General features: G+C 39.0%; 2 protein-coding genes across 12 annotated transcripts; one reads left to right on the forward strand and one right to left on the reverse strand.

Annotated features, from left to right (window-relative positions):
- Nucleotides 1–1,393: 1,393 nt before the first annotated feature.
- hmgn3 (high mobility group nucleosomal binding domain 3) lies at nucleotides 1,394–13,686 on the reverse strand. 7 transcript variants are annotated; one of them, XR_013281340.1, is made up of 8 exons: nucleotides 10,223–13,504; nucleotides 4,424–4,474; nucleotides 4,207–4,236; nucleotides 3,380–3,430; nucleotides 2,735–2,833; nucleotides 2,530–2,629; nucleotides 2,139–2,253; nucleotides 1,394–2,026 (listed from the first exon to the last, which is right to left on the reverse strand). XR_013281340.1 is itself a non-coding variant. In XM_077511243.1 (7 exons), the coding sequence occupies exons 1-7, from the start codon at nucleotides 10,265–10,267 to the stop codon at nucleotides 2,019–2,021; spliced, it is 384 nt and encodes a 127-aa protein (XP_077367369.1). In that variant the 5' UTR covers nucleotides 10,268–13,480; the 3' UTR covers nucleotides 1,394–2,018. The 7 variants fall into 7 exon arrangements, 6 of the variants coding, with proteins under 6 accessions (XP_077367369.1, XP_077367371.1, XP_077367372.1 ...); XM_077511243.1 differs by lacking the exon at nucleotides 2,139–2,253 and having other exon boundaries at nucleotides 10,223–13,480; XM_077511245.1 differs by lacking the exons at nucleotides 2,139–2,253; nucleotides 10,223–13,504 and adding an exon at nucleotides 5,597–5,817.
- Nucleotides 8,734–17,095, forward strand: enpp5 (ectonucleotide pyrophosphatase/phosphodiesterase 5). 5 transcript variants are annotated; one of them, XM_077511240.1, is made up of 4 exons: nucleotides 8,734–9,020; nucleotides 10,243–11,105; nucleotides 12,107–12,283; nucleotides 14,316–17,095. In XM_077511240.1, exons 2-4 carry the CDS (start codon nucleotides 10,253–10,255, stop codon nucleotides 14,726–14,728), a joined length of 1,443 nt encoding a protein of 480 aa, XP_077367366.1. In that variant the 5' UTR covers nucleotides 8,734–9,020; nucleotides 10,243–10,252; the 3' UTR covers nucleotides 14,729–17,095. The 5 variants fall into 5 exon arrangements, with proteins under 5 accessions (XP_077367366.1, XP_077367365.1, XP_077367367.1 ...); XM_077511239.1 differs by having other exon boundaries at nucleotides 8,734–9,008; XM_077511241.1 differs by having other exon boundaries at nucleotides 8,735–8,816.
- The last annotated feature ends 448 nt before the right edge of the window (nucleotides 17,096–17,543 follow it).

A 17,543-nucleotide genomic window follows, 5' to 3' on the forward strand; every position in this document is an offset into this window, starting at 1 on the left:
AAGTACTGTCAATATAAAAAGACAACACACCCCTATTGAAATGCCATATTTTATGATCTAAAACAGTAAGACAAAGATAAATCATTTCAAAACTTTTTCAACTATTAATGTGACCTATAACCTTGTACTACATTGGAAAAAAAAAACATTCTTGGAGGAAGTAAAAATGAATAACTAACTGAGATCATGTGCTGGACACCTTCTTATATAACTGTGTGTTCAGAATTCACCAAATTGTGTTGTCTGATGAAACCAAGATTGAACTTGTTGTCCATAGGTCAAAGATTCTTGTGTGACGCAAACAAACAACACTGTTTATCACCCAGCCATGATGCTGTTCTTCAACCGGAACTGAAGTTTTAGCACAAAAGTTTCTGACTCTTAGTATGCAAAAAAAAAAAAAAAGTGAAGAAACGCCTACTAGAACATCTGAACTTTATTTGGGGTTTATCAGCCACTTTAAATGTTTACAGGTATGTGCTGATTATAGTTTGGCTGTAATTGGTTAATTGTGAACACATTTCAAGACGTGAGATGAGTCATTTTATTTACATTTGCGATTTTTTAAATGTAAATAAAATCAGTACCGTAAAATAAAAAATGTTTTGTGAAACATTTAGTAAATTATAATCCAATTAACATGAGCTTGAATTGTTTTACTACAATAAACAATTGCAACTTTTTTTGTTTTAAAATCTCCCCTAATATATACAAATAATGGTCTATAGGTCTGTTTTACAATCAAATGGCCATGGACGGACCACACAAGTTTTCCAACCCCGGTGTGGTAGACATGAACCTAAATTAATGAAAGTTGTGATGGGCATTGCTGTAGCCACAGGGAGGCAGTCTCTCCCTCTCTTGTACTCACTTTTGTGTTGACATTTAATGTACGCATCTTTCTCATATCATGGCAGTATGTTGTTGACATGACCCCGCTCCAGTTCCTTTTTTTTACATACTGATATCTGCTTTGAATGTAGGCAGTAAATTTCAGGAAATGAAATACAATACTTGAAGAAATCTATTTACAGTACAGCAACTAAGTATTTGTGCCACTGAACTTTATCATTTACTTTCATCTTTAATTCAAAAGGAAAACCAACTCGTGGTCTACATATCGTGCCCGTGTCTGTAAATGACAACAGCGGAGCCACATTGGCTCCACCGATTGCTGACCTTTCACTTCCTGACGCAGCACTTTTTTGTATTTGTCTATGTCACGTGGCCTCACACAAAACAATGTACAACTACACCTTCACAAGCCGCTGTGCGGGGTCCCCTGCTCGAAAATGCCGTCGCTTACGACGGATGGGACGGTGGTGTCTCCCAACAGGTTTGGGGGTCAACCTCGTAGTCTAATAAACTGAGTCTCGCAGGGAAAGGCACAAAGTAGTCAACGTTTTCTTTTTATTTGAAAATACTCTCCCAACAGAATGAAGCCAATTGAGGCGCCTCTACAACACAAGCACTGCTGCTTATTGCTATGTCACTCTGCTGCAGGACAAGGGAAATAGGGTGGGTGTGGATTGGGCGAGCGGGGTGTTGAGTATAGGAGAGAGAGAAAAAAGGTGGTGAAGTCAAACACAAGAGACCCACCGTTGCGTCCAACCCAGCACACACGTACAAAAAAGGAGCATTCTGAAAAGGAAGAGCTGTAAAAATGCTGCAGGTGTTGTCCATGGCGAGAGCTGCTTTCTCTAAAAATACAACTATTTCTAAAATAATATGATTATCGTGGAGATTTGGTTGAAGAACATAAGCTGCCACCTACTCATTTAAAAAAGAAAAAGAAAAAAAAAAGTAAAAATAAAAGACCAAGTTTGGATTTGTGAAGGTAGTGTTAGGAAGTCAGGAGTGTGGACATAAAATGAGGATATTCGGGAACGCTGGTCGTTCATCTCTAGCATCTACCACAAGTCTACAAAAATTCTGCATGTTACAAAAAAATGTGTCGATAGGAAAAAGTGGCGCCCCATAGTTTTTACGCCTTCTCCTCGTTGGCCTCCTCAGCCTCCTCAGTTGCCTGCAGGGCAGAACAAACGGCAAGATTTTTATTTTAAAGACTTTTAAGTTAAAGATTCACTCTAACACACTGCAAACAATCGCAAGATAAGAAATACACGCAACAGTCCAACCTCTTAAATCGCAGGATTTGGAATTTCGCCCAGCACAAGATAAGACGCAGGGCAGCGCAGGGACAACGGCGGCACGGCGCAAGTTGGCCCATATTTGGCACTGGTTGCTAAACTACTGAACAGGAAGTAGAAGACTTTTTCGCCAGTTTGGGCATCCAGTATTTATAGTAGTACAGTAATAATAATTAGCTTAATGTCATCACAACTTCATGGGCCACGAACGTTCGCGGCAACAACGCTGCGGCATTGCACCGCAGCAGCACAAACACAATGAATGGTTAACGAAGCACTATGCTGCACTAAGTGCAGGGTGAAAAGGCTTTTTACGCCAAGTATAAAGCTATGAGTTAGTAGGGCACACGCAAATGTGGATTAGTGACGCTTTGCATACCCTTCACTCTGACTGTCTCGCTCTGCCCTCGCACTGACATGCTGGAGGGAGCCGAGTTTCTGATGGAAGACACACTAACAGATGGACGACATACAAAGATCTGCGTGTGTACGCATGTGTGTAGGTGTTGAAACACAAATGGACAATTGTTACGAAATGCTCTTTTTTTGTATGGTTTTGGAGTTTTTTTTGCCTGTTCTCAAACCTCGTCAGTCTTGGCGTCACCGTTCTGGGCAGGGCCATCTTCCTTCTTCCCTTTGGTGGTGCCTTTCCGTGCCTTGGCCCCCTTTTCGTCAGACACCTTCTGCAGAAGAAGTCATTCGAAGATCAATATTAGTGATCCATTCATTGTTCATTGTGCTTTAGAGCTGTCAAAATTCATCAACAAGTAATTGAACAACTATATTAATAATGGAGCAATCGTCTGGGGCCATTTTTTTTTATTTAAAGTTGTCCAAATCCTCTGATTTCAGCATATCAACAGTAACTGTTGACTGATTTTTGCCATCTAGTGGCAGAAAAATGACCAACACAAATCAATATCACTCGTTTTTTACACATCCTTTTAATTTTAACTCAATTTTATTAATTATTAAATTACTGCATCAATGACTAACAATGCAGCCATATTTCTATTCTTTTAACATTTTTTCCCATTTTTATGTTGTGAAAAAAACGTTATTGTACATTTATAACAGATATAGAATTTGCAATTAATCACGAGTTAACTATTGAAGTCATCCAATTAATTACGATAAAAAAAAATGAATCGCCTGACAACACTAATATATATATATATATATATATATATATATATATATATATATATATATATATATGTTTCATTTACCTTGACAACGACCTTCTTGACTTTGGTCTCGGGCTTTGGCAGCACAGGCTTCTGCAGGACCAACACAATTTGTTAGTCTGAATCGGTTTACTAGACAGTTCTTGATGTGATTTGTTTTCGACATTCGATTTGTTTGTACATTTACGTACAACATGGTGGAGTTGGTGTATAATTTTCTGTTTTATGGAATAAAACCTGGCACTCACTCAATATCTGTCCAGTACAATGGACCTTGGGAAATTCACCAATTTGTGGATTTTTTAGTAGGACCATATTCTCTGTTATTTGCTGAAAAACTCACATATTCACTCGTTTTGTGGTCAAAGCAATGTCTAAAATGGTCAAATATTGATTTGGCTTCATATTGTGACCAAGGACCAAACTCCAAAATTTAACATTGTTAATAAAATAATTTAAATCTTTCCCATTTGATGCATTTTCACAATTAGGGACCCTTAATACATGACTGGCTGCATGCGCTCACTTGACATAAAAAGTGTTACAACAGTGGAACCGTTTACATGCACACCACAATGAACACATACATATACCATGCAGTATGTATATAGTACAAACATAGAAAAAACAGGTTGTGTGGTGAAGCAGCTTTTGAAAATTTAGAAGCATAAAATTGTCCAAAAATTGTTTAATTAACGTTTTAGTGATTCTAGGTTTAACCATTAATTTGTGATTTATTCACTTCTACTGCACCACACTGGACAAAAGACAAAACACAGAAAAGACATAAATAACAAAACAAACACGTGCAAGACACTGAAGAAGAATAGTGGTGAAGACAGCGAGAAGGAGGAGAAGACCAAACTTACCGCTAACAACCTCTCGGACTTCCTGGTGGGCTAAGATGATCATTAAGAGAGCGAGAGACAGTGACAGAAAGAGAGAGAGAAAGAGAGACATCAGTTGTACTTCTGCAGTCTGTTTCTTTACCTGATCTGCTCACTTCGTGACTGCTTCTCACGATGAGAGAAAATCAAACAAAAGCACACGCACGAGCACACAAGATGTGTGCACACTGATGTTTACCTCTTGTTTGGTGACCTTGGAGCTGTCCTTGCCCTCAGGACCCTCAGGAGACTGTTGGAGAGAGCACATTGAGTCAGAACATTAAGTCTTTTTTTTTTGTTGTGCCCATAAGTTACCAGTTGTTTTTTTTTTTATTAGCTATCACTTGGTAGATTTATTTATTTTCCTGTTGTGTGTTGTGAGCCAAAATTTTAATTAAGCTTCAGATCTGCTCAGTCAAGTGAAAACAATAAAAATAAATAGAAGCCCGAGAATCGCCAATTCATTGGTTGGTATAGTCAAATACAAGTCAAATACAAAATGAAAACATGCTACCTAGTTGCGTGTTAAATAGCCCAACAGAGCTGGAGTCAGAGCTATTCGGGACACACTAGGCTACTGTATGCCCTATACCAGCACACGTGGATGCTCCTCTTGAGGTGGATGCCGCCCCCTCAGCCCCCCCAACTTGCACGCCACTGTCTCAGCCTTTAACCATCGACACCAATGTAAAAACAACATGCTTGCATGCTTGCACAAAGCCATATCACGTTATCAGGATATATTTTTCTCATTTAAAAACAGCATTAAATGCCCCTCTGTTATTTTTTTTTTTTGGGGGGGGGGTTAATAGGCATCTATTTTATCCCTGGTAAGTCATATCCTATGGAATCATATCCTGTTTACAAGGCCAGAAAAGAGCCCAAGAGAATCACCGGCTTACAAAGGCGGGCTGCTCTAAGCGCATGCGCAACAAACAGAGACGGAGGAGGAGTAGGATCCACACCAGTGTTGGTTTAGGATGGGCCCAAAGACCCCCCTCACTCACACATACACATAAGCACAATGGCTGCATCCAGGTGGTGCACGAACATGTCCAAATCTGGCTAAAAGAGTCATGAACGTTCTTCGCACGTTTCCCCCGTATTATTTGGAATTTGGAATAACATGACATCCATCAGCGTGGACGCCTTCGTTCTCACATTTGAGCCATTTGTCCACTCGACGCGTCCTCGTGACATTGTACACGGAAAACGAGGAAGCGGGGGTTAAAAAAAAAAAAACTGAAATAACGGAGAATAAAACCCGCGTCTTCTAACTTGCACTTCACTTGTTAGGACGCGCGCTGCTGTGCTGATTCTACAGCGAAAATTGTGAAGCGGACGAGACGACAGGAGCAGCGGCGTCACTCACCTTCCTCTTCGGCATGTTGCTCGTCCACGGAAAAGCACCAAAAACGTCGCTAAACTATTAGGTCAAGCCTTTCAAAAATCCACACGGTGGGATTATTCCAACTAGCGGATCCAAAAGAGGATCGATATCTAAAAAGCACCTTGGCTAATATGTTGATTATTATGCACTCCCCTAAAACTATGTACCTCGCCACGCCATTGGCCAGCGCGCGCCAAATCTTCTCCCTTGCTGACTCCCCATTGGTCGGCGCTGTCTCCATGTAAATATGAGCGTCACGAATATTTTGATTGACAGCCGCCACTGACCGCTTCCGATTGGCTGAAGGGTCTGGCTCGGACACCGCCCCCTACTCTGTCCTCAAGGCGAGCTATGACAGCCATGCCTGGCTGGCTCTCGGCGTATCTGGCTCATGTCGGAGCGTATTGTTGATTGTCTCGGGGAAAAAACAAAAAGGAGCAGTAAAATTGACGCAATGCTACGCGAGTACCACATCGAGAACAGCGGGCATTGTGTGCTGTGACCCCCCCTTTTCTATGACATAATTCCAAAACACATGGCAGCTAAAAGCATGCTAAGGGTTTACAGTATTTTTCAGCAAGGCAAGTTTATTTGAAAAGCACCATTCTAGGATGAGGCGATTTTACATTTTACATATTTTCACAGTTATAATGGCCCTCTGACTGAAATCATACTACAACATGGCTCTTGATGGAAATGAATTTGACACCCATAAATCAAGTTAAAATGACAAAATAAATGCAAATCTGAGAAAACAAGAATTACTTTTTTTTTTTTTTTAATTTATGAAAAAGCAGCAGTGAACATTTTTTCTTTGTCATATCATGGATTGATGGGCCATAATAGCTTGCGATAGCATATATTTAGTCTGCCATGTAATTATTAAAAAAACAAACAAAAACAGGAACTTCAATAAAAAGCCTCTCTATCCAATGTGACCCACACATTTTCAACATATAAAATGACCATCTGACCGTTTTTCTTTTCATAAATTTTGTGTGGTTCTCAGAGGTCTTGATAATAATATGGCTTGGTAAGGTGTAATATTGCTAATAATGTTATAGATATGTGTACTGTATGTAATGCATACAAAGCATGAGTGTAATTTTATCCAGAACCTTTGAACCCAAATGCACGACCTTTGTGCGTGACGTGACACGAGCAGAAGTGTGTAGTGGGTGCCACAAAAATGACAAAAGAGCCTTTTCTGCAAACAAAACAAACCCCCCCAAAAATCCTTGTCATGAAGCGTGCACGTGTTGAAAAACACATTGTCAGCTGAATGAAACAATGAGGAGCACACGTGTAAATACATCAAGCCTGTATAGAAATGTGTCGAATCCGCACGTATAGAACACTTCATCGCATGTTATTACCAGACAAAGCCTACCTTTATTTTGAACTTATACCACTTTGTGGAAGTTTTTGTTCATGACATTAGCAAATAGTTTCGTGTAAGGAGATGTTAACCACAGTAAATCAATAAAAAGAGTACAAGAATATGGATCTTTTTGTTTACTGTATGCGTTACTTCTCTTATTCCCCCCGGCTGTGCATTCTTTTGGTAAAAATTTTATTGTATTATTATTTTTTTTTTTAAAGCCAAAGAAAAAGCAAAACACAGGTTGTCATTTATTTTACGGACACGCCAAATGTATGCCTTTGTTTTCATCGTTAAGAAGGAAAATTATTCAGGCATTGATTTGTTGTACCAGAATTTGTTATGGTCGACAACAGACGTGGCATCCGTAAAGCTGATGTTGATACAGTGGATTTTAAATATTCATTATAATACTGCAATATATTGTATTTTTGTAATAAATGATTAGGAAATGCAATAACCTTTTTTTTTATTAATAGAAAGTGTTGTATTACAAGTACTTCAATCATTACCATTAGTATGGTATATTTTTACTGTACATGGATTTGATTTTTATTCAACATTGTGAATTCTGGAAATGTATTAGTGTGTTCATACATAACACATAATATGTTCAAACAAGAGATCTGATTACATGTATTTGGTTTATCTCCTGATATAACAATCAAGATACTTATAAAGCCAATTTGTCATGGTACCAATGAATGTATTAGAACAGGTTCCTCTCTAATTGGTTTGTCATAATGAATATAATGGTCCTAAATTTAAAATTTAAATGTGATTTCAGTGTAAATGGCAAACAAATGTCATATTATCTTTTTAATTTTAATCAATGGCTTTCAATTGTGCATGTTTACAACTATTATTTCCAACACAAAATCCACAATAACTCTCATTTCCATATTATGAGCCGTTTTATTAAGAGTTAAAATAGATAATATTTTTAAGTGCATTCACTTTGTACAGGCTTATAATTAAAATCAACTATATTTTTATTTTCAATTATAACTCTTGATAGAAGGTCGAAGTCTGCGTCAAATTGTGTTATTTTACTTTACTTTGCACAGCAATGAAGGGTTATTTGCTTCCTAGTCCTCTCATTTGACTTTCACTTCCCACAATTTCCTCTTCTCTGGGTCTCCATTGAATCGACATCATAATACCGCTGCCTGGTCGTTGTGAGCAACGCCATGCTGAGCAACAAGGCATGATTGCAACATGAAGGTGTTAATACCTGCTGCAAAACACTATGAAATCCCAGCAGCATGGTAACAACATGGCGTCCATATGTCATGTGACCAGCAGTTGCCCAATCACAGCATAGTAGCTCTGAAACAGAGTTTGGCCGAACTCCATCAACGGCTCTGACTGAGGCAGGCTTTGACTGACATCTTGTGGATACCCAGAGTAGTGCTGGTTGAGAGTTTGCCATGGTATTCTATCTCGGATCAAATTTACATTTTTTTAAATTCATTTTATTACAATGAGGAGCAAGTGCGTTTTAAATTGTTTTGAAATTTTTTAAAGGAAAATAGTTCAAAATAAGCGCCAACAAATCTAAGGTTAGTGTAAAGGCGTACTTTTAAATCCATATTATTTTCTCCAATGCCTATGAAAAAAAGGATAAAGTAAGGAAAAAAAGTAAAATATAAACTAAATTAAAAAATAAACAAAAAAAAACGTGTTTTTAATACTCTTTGCTCTTCCTCCGCCCCCTCCCGTCACTGAGACATATGACGTCATCGAAGTGGCGCACTTGTCCGTCACGGTGCCCTGAGAAGGCGACACTGCATCCGACCCTTCATCTACCCACGCATTCATGTAGGCAGATTATGCATTCAATTGAAGGGTTGCAGTATTGTCATGTCACCATCTGAGTCGCGTTCGAATGCGAGCATTCTAAATAAATGCGCGAAGCTTGCCAAATAGGCGGGACTTCCTTCCGGCTGTCAGCAGAGTTGGGCTGTTTATCTCAGTGCGCACACACCGACAGTGCGACGATCAGATAGCGAGGTAAACCGAATGGTAACACTGCTTTTATTGTCAATATCATGTGTTTTTGTGTTTTCTCCCGTTCATCGACGACGTGCAGATGTACAGCGTGCATAAGGTCCAAAACGTCTCGTAAATTGAACCCGGAATGCGGATAAGCTGTGTATTGTCTGTCCTTTTTGTTTTGATGCTTTTAATGTTCGTCACCTTACTGACCCGCTCATGTCTGCATGCCTGACTCCTTATCGAATGTCATATTTGTATTTTGCTGTTTATAATCCCCATCTACGGTGCTACGGTGCGAACCCCGGTTTATCGCGGAGGTACGTTCCAGGCCCTCCCGATATTGAGAGAACACGGGAAAAAACGTTGTCTTCAACGATCATTAATGCTTATTTAACAATTCTTAAACTTCCTACTCGCTACCACAGTTTTCCAAGTAAGTGTCAAAACATGTTTGCTTCAGTCTGTTTGTCACTCCCATTTTAAGTTTTATTGTAAAGCTGACACATAAAACAAAAGTTTATTAAACGTTGTATATTTAAATAAACACCCGGATGTTCATTTCATCTAATGAACGTCTGCTAGCTTGATGCTAACGTGTGAAACATGTTAGAGCTGTAATGGTAATATTTATTACTTAAGACACAAAAGCAGAAACACAAACCGCATATATTCTCTGCTCTGTGAGAATGACATGCAAGATTTAAAAAAAGGAAGTTATCTACTGTTAACCCCAAAAATAAATTGAATTGAATTGAATTAATCAGGAGAAATGCGACATTGAAATGGTTAGTCGCAGGTCAACCAAACACGAAAAAACAATACGGGTGAAATCCAGTTCTGACGAGCCGTAAATGCATGGAACAACAGTAGTTTCAAGTGCGACAGCCAGCTATATGCTGCAAGTTGCAACTATGTTATCTTAAATTCCAGGAATTCCATGACAATGATGGTCAACTGTGCATGCGACTCCGTTTCCCAACACAGCAGCACAACATTCACAAGAGTCAGTCAGAATAACAGATTATGACATCATGGTCAGTCGAGTTAACAATGTGTCACATTGACAAGGTCAGTAGAGTGAGTTAGTTATTTGTTAGTATCTATGGTCAGCAGCGTTAGTAGCTGTCGACATGGGCAATACAGTTAGTTATTAGTAATGTCACGTTAATATGTTCTGTTGGATCAGACATTAATAATCAATACAGATCAGAAGGCTAGTACAGGTTTACCTTGTCTTCTATGTTGATAGATTTCTGCACATGATGCTGGGCCATCTGATGCGTCGAGGTCTGGGCCTTGTGGCCCTCTTGTGGACCCTCATCCCGCCTTTAGTTTCCCTCCAGGACATGACGGCGCGCCCCAAGCTGCTCCTGTTGTCCTTCGATGGCTTCCGTTGGGACTACGTCAACCGCGTCCCCACGCCAAGCTTCCACGCCCTAATGAAGGAAGGTGTGTCGGTGGAGCAGGTGCAGAACGTGTACATCACCAAGACCTTACCCAACCACTACAGCCTGGTGACGGGCCTCTACGCCGAGACGCACGGCATCGTCGCCAACGACATGTTTGACCCGGTCCTCAACCGCTCCTTCTCCATGGACGCGGACAGCATGTACGAGTCTCAGTGGTGGGAGCGGGCGGCTCCTCTGTGGGTCACCGTCCAGAATTCTGGCGGGCGTAGCGGCGCCGCCATGTGGCCCGGTTCCGACGTGAAGATCCACGGAATGCTCCCGACTCGCTACCTCCCGTACAACGCCTCCGTCAGCTTCGAGACCCGAGTGGCGCACCTGATTGAATGGTTCTGCGCTCCCGAAGGGGAGGCGGTGGATTTCGGGGTCCTGTACTGGGAGGAACCGGACGACAGCGGGCACGACTTCGGACCCGAGAGCTCCCAGATGGACGCCGTCATCGCCGACGTGGACGGGAAACTGGGCTTCCTGCTGAATGAGCTCAAGAAGGCGGGCCTATATGAGAGGCTCAACCTGGTGGTGACCAGCGACCACGGCATGACGCAGCTCTTCCCCGATAAGATCATCGAGCTGGACGAGTACGTGAGCAGGGACCTGTACACCTTGGTGGACAAGAGTCCCGTGGTGGCAATACTGCCCAAAGAAGGTAACTCCATTAACTCATTCATTTGCCGCCATTTTCACTGAACTGGCTGTTTTACTGGATTTTGACTGATTTTGCAAGGTCCACTGAATATTGTGTTCTATTGCTATAAAAACATGGAAACTACCAAAAGAAAGATTAGAGTCTCTTCTTCCATCAGGAAAAAAGTATATTTCTATCTCTTTTCGTTTTGCATCAATTAACATTAGAATATAGCTAAGTTTCATCATGTTTAGAACTATGAGGAAATCAGTTTGTCTTCAACATGGTTCTGGTTGATCTCTTATACTCTGCTGCCACCTGCTGGCTGTTTTTGTAATTACGACCATTGCTTTACTCATTATCTGCAGTTCAGAGGCTGCATCAAAGCCTTCTGTATGCTCTTGCATGAAAAAAAAACCCTACCACTTTGGGGCACTTAAAACATTTAAAATTGAACGGATTTATACGTTTTTGGGAGCAAATGAGTAAAAAACTATTCCAGGTTCAGTAGATTTGTTCAGAAGTGCAAGCCAGTGCCGAATTTTCATGGTTCCTTCAAACATACAAGGGTCTTCTTTTGTCCCCGTTATGGTTCTCAAATGGGGGTATATGAGATTTTAAAATATATTTAAAAAGTAGATGTAAATATTTCTAAAAAAATAATGAAGTTCCAAAGTTTAATAATAAAATCAGACAATGATGGCATAGCACTCGGTTAATTTTTTTCTTTCTTTCTTCAAGAAATGCTTTGCACTGGTTTGGGGGTACTTGACTGAAAAGAAAAAACATTTCACAGGGATGTCAGATCACTGAAAAAAAGCTGAGAACCACTGACTTAGAAACTTCGTCCTCCAAAAGTTACTTAACCAGGGTAAAGTTCTCCAGCAATATAAAGTGCTAAATGCTAATCATTTACCGGATGACATGGTCAGTCGTTAAGCTGTGATCAAAAATGTGTCATACCATTAACAACTCAAGTAACCATGTCAACTTGACAATGCTGTAAAAACCATGTCTTGCAGGGAAGCTGGATGAGGTGTACAACAAGTTGGCTGACGCCAACCCCTACATGACGGTCTACCGGAAGGACGCCATCCCCGAACGCCTCCACTACCGCCACAACGTCAGGATCATGCCCATTCTGGTGGAGGCTCGGGAGGGATGGACCATCGTGCAGAACCGGAGCACACCGCTCATGCGTAAATTCTTTTGAGATTTCGCCCTCTGTTCTATTATTAGCTGAACCTGTCTTTTTTTTTTCTTTTTTTTTTCTTTTTCTTTTTTTTAACATAGAACTAAATCCCACTTGATGTAATTAACAAAGAAAGAACAGGAGTAGGAGGGTGTGTGGGCGTAAGCTTTCATCTTGCTTCTAAAATCACACATTTTTCATCAAGGTTGTTGTCAGGCGGATTTTTTTTTTTACACGGTACTGACCAGGTTGCTAAAAATAGCGCATCAGAGTAATGCAAATGCAAAAGAGTCCGTTTTAAAAATAGTACTGTGTGAAACTGTGAAAACCTGACTGCACTGAATGCATTAGTTGCACTAACAAACAATAATGGCAAGACAAAAACGGGGGTACTGCAGCCAATTGGAGAATGTGGATTATAATATTGCAGAGTGCAGAAATATGCTAACATTAGCATGTCTGTTGATTTTATAATTTCAGATGTCAAAAATGACAAAATTGTTTTGATCAAAATACAACATTCCAGCCAATACTGGTTTTAGATTTTTCATTATAGCTAGTTTAGAATTTTTGTTTTAATTTTTTAAAATTCTGTTTTCATTTCTTTGTAGAGCAAATTTGTTTAGTTTATATTTTAAATTGCCTTGGTTTTTATTAGTTTTAGTTTTGTTAATATGGAGTATTTTTCGAGTGCAAGATAAACATAAGGTCACTAACTATTGTGTAATAAAGTTTATTACAATTTTCATACAACTTTTACCTTCATTCTTCTGTATGGACGTGTAGCTCTACAGAAATAAATAAGTAAATAAATAAAAAAATAAACTTTTTTTTTCCTTTCATTTTCTTGACCGCGTATTCCTCACAAGGGTCGTGGGAAATAAATAAACTGAACCCCATAAATGAACATTTTCACATTAATTCTTCTTAAATATAAAGGACATTAGGGGTGTGAATTGCCTAGTACCTGACGATTCGATTCGTATCACGATTCACAGGTCACGATTCGATTCGATACCGATTAATCCCGATACTAATTTATAAGTCGATTGTTGCGATTTTTTTTCATTCAAATTTAGAAAATACTAATCAGTAAGCTTGTAGAGTGTAAGATTTATATGAAAATGTATTATTTATTTATCTGAAATTTCAGTCTTATAGAGGTTGTAATCTGTTTCATGTTTGAACAGCATTAAAATAAAATATTAAGGCTTAATGTTCCGTTCATATAACATTCTTCCATGCTCAAGGTGTGAAGCCGAACCCGAAGTCAGACGTTTTGTTGAATATTTTGCCATTAAAAATGGAAGTTTAAAAATCGATTCACACACACACACAAAAAAAAAGGCAATGATGATAAGACGTTGAATCGGTAAGACTACCGAATGAACAATTCTGAGCTCTTTAAAAAAAAAAAAAAAAAAAAAAAAAAAAAATCGATTTTTTTTTTATTGAATCGATTCGAGAATCGCGCGATGTAGTATCGCGATATATCGCCGAATCGATTTTTTTTTAGCACCCCTAAAGGACATGATAAAAACGACATCAATTCCAAATTAAATTTTGCAGAGGCTGCAACTTGTGAAACAATTTAGTTGATTAATCAAAGGAACACAAACACCGACATTCGCAAATGAGTTAAAAACATTTGCATAATTCAAATTCATTAATTGGAAATAAATAAATAAAAAAAATTCAGAATCATCTTAAAGTGCAAGTCAAGTTGTTCATAAATCTAAGAAAATACTTTTAATTTCAAGAAAATGGCAAAAGAAAATCGGCCTTTAAAATTGCATATTTCTTATGAATTTATGGGAAAAAGAGATATTAAATGAATCGATATTATGAATCGATATCAGGCTCAAAAATCAAATCGACATTTGATTTTTTTTAAACCCAGCACTAATTTTCACTATGATTGCAGTTTTGTTTTGTTTTTTAAAAGGAATTTTTGTTTAATTAATGAAAATGTTTTTTTCAATTTTGGTTAATTGATTAGTTTTCGTTAACTACAGTAGCTGTGTTCATTCTCTCCTCAGTGGGAAATCACGGCTACGACAACACCGTCCGCAGCATGCATCCCGTCTTCGTGGCCCGTGGTCCGGCCTTCCGCCAGAACTACGTGAAGCCCACCATGCTCTCCGTGGACCTGTACCCCCTCATGTGCCACATCCTGTCCATCCCGCCTCTGCCCAACAACGGCTCCCTCTCGGACGTCCGGGACCTGCTGCGTCCGGAGCCCACGGCGTCCGCGCCCGGCACCCCCGCCCCGCCGAGGATGGCGGGGCCCGCCTACTTCCCCGTGGTGGTGGGCTCCCTCCTGGGGCTGCTGCTGGTTGCGGGCTTCCTGATGGTGTTTGTGCAGCAGGTCACACTCAAGCAGCTGCCCTTGCTCAAACACACCAGCAGGGAGATGTCGCAGCCTTTACTGCAAGAGGACTTGCACCTGTAGCCGGACGCAGGTGGGAAAAACTGGATTCGAATCCTGTCCTGGAGGGGGTCCAATCAGGAGCAGGTGGGGATTTCGTGTCCAGCTTTTGGCGGTAGGACTTTAAAACCTTTGTGTGAAGCTTTTTAGTAGCTCTACTTTGATTGTGAATAAGGTTTCAAAGGGATAGAAAACTTCTGGTGAGGTTCTCTAAAGTTTCCAGTAAATTTCCAGTGGAAATTAAGATGGGGACTTTTGGAGATATTTCTAAATTGGAAACTTTCCATGGGGAATTAAGGTAATTTAATGGTAATACATCAGATAAAAATAGTATATTTCCTCCAACTATATTTAAGTTCACTTGTAAGAGCTAGCCTTCAATTTTGCACATTCCCGGCTGATTTTTACTGTTAGCTTAGCATCTATAGCCGTCAATGGCACTGAATGAATCATTCCCATGGCAAGATTCCAACTTGGAAAATCCCTGGAATTTTTCAACCTTAATTGTGAACCTCTAATGTTGTCCCATCTTGTTCATGCTACCATTTGTTTGACACCCAAGCCCAATATGGAGCTTTTGTTATCCAGGACCACAAGACAACATGGTGTCCATGTTTACACAACAACAATGGCCCCTTTCACACTGCCTGAAAAAGCTGGTATTTTTCTATTTTCTTTTTACGTTCTGTATAAATGGCATCCAGTAGGCGGATGAAGTCGACTTAAATATTATAGATTTTAGAGGGTAACATTATTTTGCGATACCGGGATCGGCATGTCAATTTTGACACCCGATACTCTGTTCCCCCCCCCCCCCCCCTTTTTTTTTTTACATTCCCGATAATTGACGTCATCTGATTACCTGATTGCAGGATGCGCAGTTGCTTCAATGTGTTGCTTTTTGCTGCGTTCTGCGTGGATAAATGCCAGGTCTTCTGTGACAGCTCTGATGCGGCCATTTTGTGGGATCGCTGTGTGAAATAGGAAAGCGTTTAGAGGCCCAAAAAAAGTTCTTGCTTTTGTACAGATGGAAAAAAATAGGACTTAAACTCTTATTGTTTCCCAGTGTTTTTTTTTTCTTTAGAAAATGTGGGAAATATTACCATCATGGTGTACCGAAGGTCCGGGATTCTTAAACAAGGTGAAGACTTTGAGACAATCTCTGACAAAATGGCGTGAGGTATGGCGACGTGCCTATGGAAAGTTTAATTTCCTTGATGTCTAGCTTAAGGTCCATGTACTAGTAGAAGACACAACCGTGTCTCATTAGCAACATTTTTGTCACTATTGTATGACATTTCTGCGCATTGGAGAACAATTACGGCAACTGTTACTAATTTTCCTACTATTGGAATGCTAAATGTTAAGTAGTCAAATTTTAAAATGTCACATGAAGTTGTCAAGTAGTGCATAATTTTGTCCTACCAGTATGCCAAAGTGGTCCTATAACTGAGGACAAAAAGTTGACTAGTACATGAACAACAAAAAAGGGAATTAAATAATTGCTCCAATTGATTTATCCTTAATATCCAGCTTACTAGTAAGACAATTCAGTGTACGAGTCGAATCAATGACTATTAGTGTAGAACAACTCTTGACATACTAGTAGCACGATGTCACGTTACTAGTGCAGCAAAACTAATAGTGGGTTAGAACAAAAGGTGTACTAGTAGTACTAATATAAATTTAACCCGGATATCAAATCAGTGTGAAAAGGGGCTTTCCATATTCTATGTCTGAATGTCACCCGGCAACCACTCATACCCGTCAATCACCCCATTCCGAATTGCTACGTGTCATAGGGTCTTTTGTGTGTGGTCTTGTTCTTTTGGATGTATTTCTTCGTTGATGGAATGTGAAGTGCAGTTTTGCCATTGTGAGTATTTTCTCTCCGTAGAGGTTTTTTGTTTTGTTTTTTCCTCGTCGCTTCGGGCCAGAACTGTTCCTGCGATTTGCACTACATGACCAACAGGGGGCAGTAGTCACTAGGTTATGTATACTTTAGACTTCATGTTGTAGTGAAAAAAGAAAAAGAAAAAAGAAGTTAGGTGCCTCTCGCCAAAAAGCTTTTAAATCAGTGTAGTCACAAAAGTATTATCAAGTTATTTGTCTGTCTTTATGGCTTTCAGATTAGTATAGCGTTAACAAGGTACCTTAGTCCCCCAAAAATGACACTGTGATGCATTGTTTTTCAATTTCTATGATAAATTTTCAAACTGAAAGAAAAGTGTCTTGCTGACAGATGAATGACAAATACCACACACAACATTTGAATGATTTGATCAAAGAATGATAGCCAGATGAGTTGCATTTGTAAAATGTAACAAATTGGGTCAAGAAATGTACTGTATTTGCTGTGTTGACAGAATTAAAAGGCCTTCTGAGTGAAAAGTTGTGAGTTTTCTCTCCATGTTTACGATAGTAAATACTGTTAATTATAGTACTTATTCAACATATTCAAAATATTAAAATTCTTTAAAGATATAATAAGCTGAGTAAAAATTGAAGCAAAGGATCACAATGTTTATAAATCTATTTTAAATGAGATTATAGTACTTATTCATTAAAAAATATTAAACTACATAAAGATAAACAATGAGGAAAAATTGATGAAACAGGATACAAATGTTTAAAGGCATCTTTTATAAAACTTTAAAAAAAAATGGATAAAGTATAAAAACAAGAAAAATGAAGAAAAAACAGTAATACAAATTTAATAACAAAACTAAGTTAAAAGTATTTTTAAATAGTTTAATAAAGGAAGATTTTTTTAATACTATTCTATCTTACAAGAGATCCAAATACATTTTAGAAATATATAAAAATATTTAATTAAAAA

This window comes from Festucalex cinctus, chromosome 21 (assembly GCF_051991245.1).
Source record: "Festucalex cinctus isolate MCC-2025b chromosome 21, RoL_Fcin_1.0, whole genome shotgun sequence".
Classification (NCBI taxonomy): Eukaryota; Metazoa; Chordata; class Actinopteri; order Syngnathiformes; family Syngnathidae; genus Festucalex; species Festucalex cinctus.